A 2,500-nucleotide genomic window follows, 5' to 3' on the forward strand; every position below is an offset into this window, starting at 1 on the left:
CTCTCTCTCTCTCTCTCTCTCTCTCTCTCTCTCTCTCTCTCTCTCTCTCTCTCTCTCTCTCTCTCTCTCTGTCTTTTGTGAGTGAGTTGACTCAACTCTGGGTCAAGGGCTATATAACAGAGCATAGGCAACTAACCAGCAGTTACACCACTGAACAAAATGACCCCCCCCCTTTTCAGTACCTACTAACTACTAATGGCTCCTCAGAAAGAGCAAGGCTTCCAAAGCTCCTCCCCTATCTATGATGGACTGTTGAAGGGCCCAGTCATGTTTAGGTAACTACAGCTCTTGTGATTTCATGAGTGCAGTCAACGACTGTAGTGTCCATAAGACAATTTCTCCTACTCCTCCTCTAGTCTAATTTTAACAGTGTTTTCTTTTCCTCCTTGTCCTCTTCTTCTGCTTCTGCTTCCTCCTCTTCATTTTCCCCTTCCCCTCCCCTCTCCTTCTTTCTCTGAACCTTGGAGTGGGTGATATAGATGTTCTGCAAGGGGTGAGCATTTAAAAGCCACTTATTCTTTTTTTTTTTTTTTTTGGCAAGACAGAGTTTCTCTACATAGCCCTGGCTGTCCTGGAACTCACTCTGTAGACCAGGCTGGTCTTGAACTCAAAAATCCACTTGCCTCTGCCTCTCAAGTGCCAGGATTAAAGGCATGAGCCACCACTGCCTAGCTGAGCCACTTATTCTCAACACTTTTTATCACTTAAGAGTCTCTACATTGACTTCCACTTACTGCAAAAAGAAGCTTCTCTGATCAAAACTGAGTGCCCTGAATCTTGTATACAAATAAATATTTAGAAGCCAGCTTGTCAATATGTCCACTTAGCAAAGAAATAGTAGTAGGTTACCCCTACTACTAGGGTATGACCTATGTTAGGGCCTATGACCTTTCTAGCTGTGAGCTTTTGTCTAGGTTTACAATACCAGGGAAATCGAATGAGAAAGTGATTGGTTGCCTCTGTGACAGTCATGCTATTATTTCGCATTTTGCTTGGCAGATCAGTGTATCACACATGGTCCGCATGGTCCACAGTTGGTGAACTTGCTGATATCTTTGTGTATGTCTTTTTCCATGCTTCCTTTCCCTAGGCTTTCATTCACGGGAATGCTGGCCTCTGATCAGCTCTCTCCCACACATTCCCCTTTGTTTCACTCTTGCTATCCTTTAAGGCCAGTGAATAGACAGTTTCTTTTTTAGAAAATTCTGTTCTTCCCAATCAGAAGTCTGATCTCTGTCATTGTCCTTGCAAAACCAGTCTATACAGAGCCATGCTTCACTTGGCACCAGTCACTGTGACACACGCGACTGGTGATTCCCAGGAGAGTAAGGAGAAGGTCCAGTAATCTGTGTCCTCCACAGGATCCTGACATAGGGAGTACTTCATAGGTGCTGTGGGGACCACTCTATAGGTGCTGTGGGACTTGGTGTTTTCGTTTTAAGACAGGTTCTTGTTGTGTAACCCAGGCTGCCCTCAAACTCTAGATCCCACTGTCTTTCAAGTGTTTTATTGTTGTTTGTTGTTCAATATATGAACACTCACAGGCCTTTCATAATTGAGTTTGTTATCTACTGATGGAATGACAATGAGACTATAAAATGGAATTTTGAAAGACAAATAGTTATGATTCCAATACCCCCAAGCTAGCCCTCCCCCACCATTTTCACTGTCTTTGTCTGGGCATAGGTATATTTCCCATCTGTTTTAATTTGGAAAACTTAACCATGGCATAATATTTTCTATCGCAAACTTTCTATTTACAAACTTTTCATAATTACAATTTTCAATGCCTTCATGACAATCTTTCATATCAGCTTTGAAGTTAACTAACTTTGTACTGGATCTCTTTATGATAGTTTCCTTCTCCTCATTTATTTTCATTATTAACAATTTCTACAAATAGTTTTTCAGAATTCCTGGCTCAAAACAAGCATTCATGCTGTGTGCCCTGAGTGTGTGAGAACTTTCATGTTTTGCCATGTTGCTTCCCAAAGGGTTTGCCCTGGACTGTGGGGACAGCGGTGTTAGGGTAGGGTGGTGAAATGGGTTGGGTTCACCATTTGCTTTCTTGGATTCCCTAGGTACAACATCCAGGAAAAGGACACCTTCTTTGATAATGCTACCCGGAGCCGCATTGTAAGTAACGGGTGTTCTGGCTTAGTAAAGGGTTTTGGGAATGGTCAGGTATATGTTTGGCAGGGCATTTCCTTTCCCTTCCTACTATCTCTCATTATTATTTGCTTGGCGTTACCTAGCAACTGTAAGGCATCCAAGAGCCTCCCCATCCCAGTGGTGCAAGAAAGAGCAAACAAGTTCCTTGTTTGTTAAAGCTTGAGGGGCTGTAGCTGGTTATGAACTCTCCAAGCAGATCTGTCTTAGAATCACAGAATCAGGGGATGTTAGAGATGGTAGGACTTGATACCAGTTAAGGCAACTCCTTTGCGTACAGATAAAAAAAATAACAAAACAAAACCCAAGGCTATAAGAAACATTGCATTAG

General features: G+C 42.5%; 1 protein-coding gene across 6 annotated transcripts in view; it reads left to right on the forward strand.

Annotated features, from left to right (window-relative positions):
* The window catches only part of Ano2 (anoctamin 2), a 339,560-nt gene that overhangs the window by 102,450 nt on the left and 234,610 nt on the right, over nt 1-2,500 (forward strand). For all 6 annotated transcript variants that reach the window (XM_021190379.1, XM_021190380.1, XM_021190381.1 and 3 more), the window contains one exon: nt 2,082-2,136. In XM_021190379.1, coding sequence (XP_021046038.1) covers nt 2,082-2,136 — 55 coding nt within the window. The remainder of the gene's footprint in view (nt 1-2,081; nt 2,137-2,500) is intronic.

The sequence above is a fragment of the Mus pahari genome, chromosome 2 (assembly GCF_900095145.1).
Source record: "Mus pahari chromosome 2, PAHARI_EIJ_v1.1, whole genome shotgun sequence".
Classification (NCBI taxonomy): domain Eukaryota; kingdom Metazoa; phylum Chordata; class Mammalia; order Rodentia; family Muridae; genus Mus; species Mus pahari.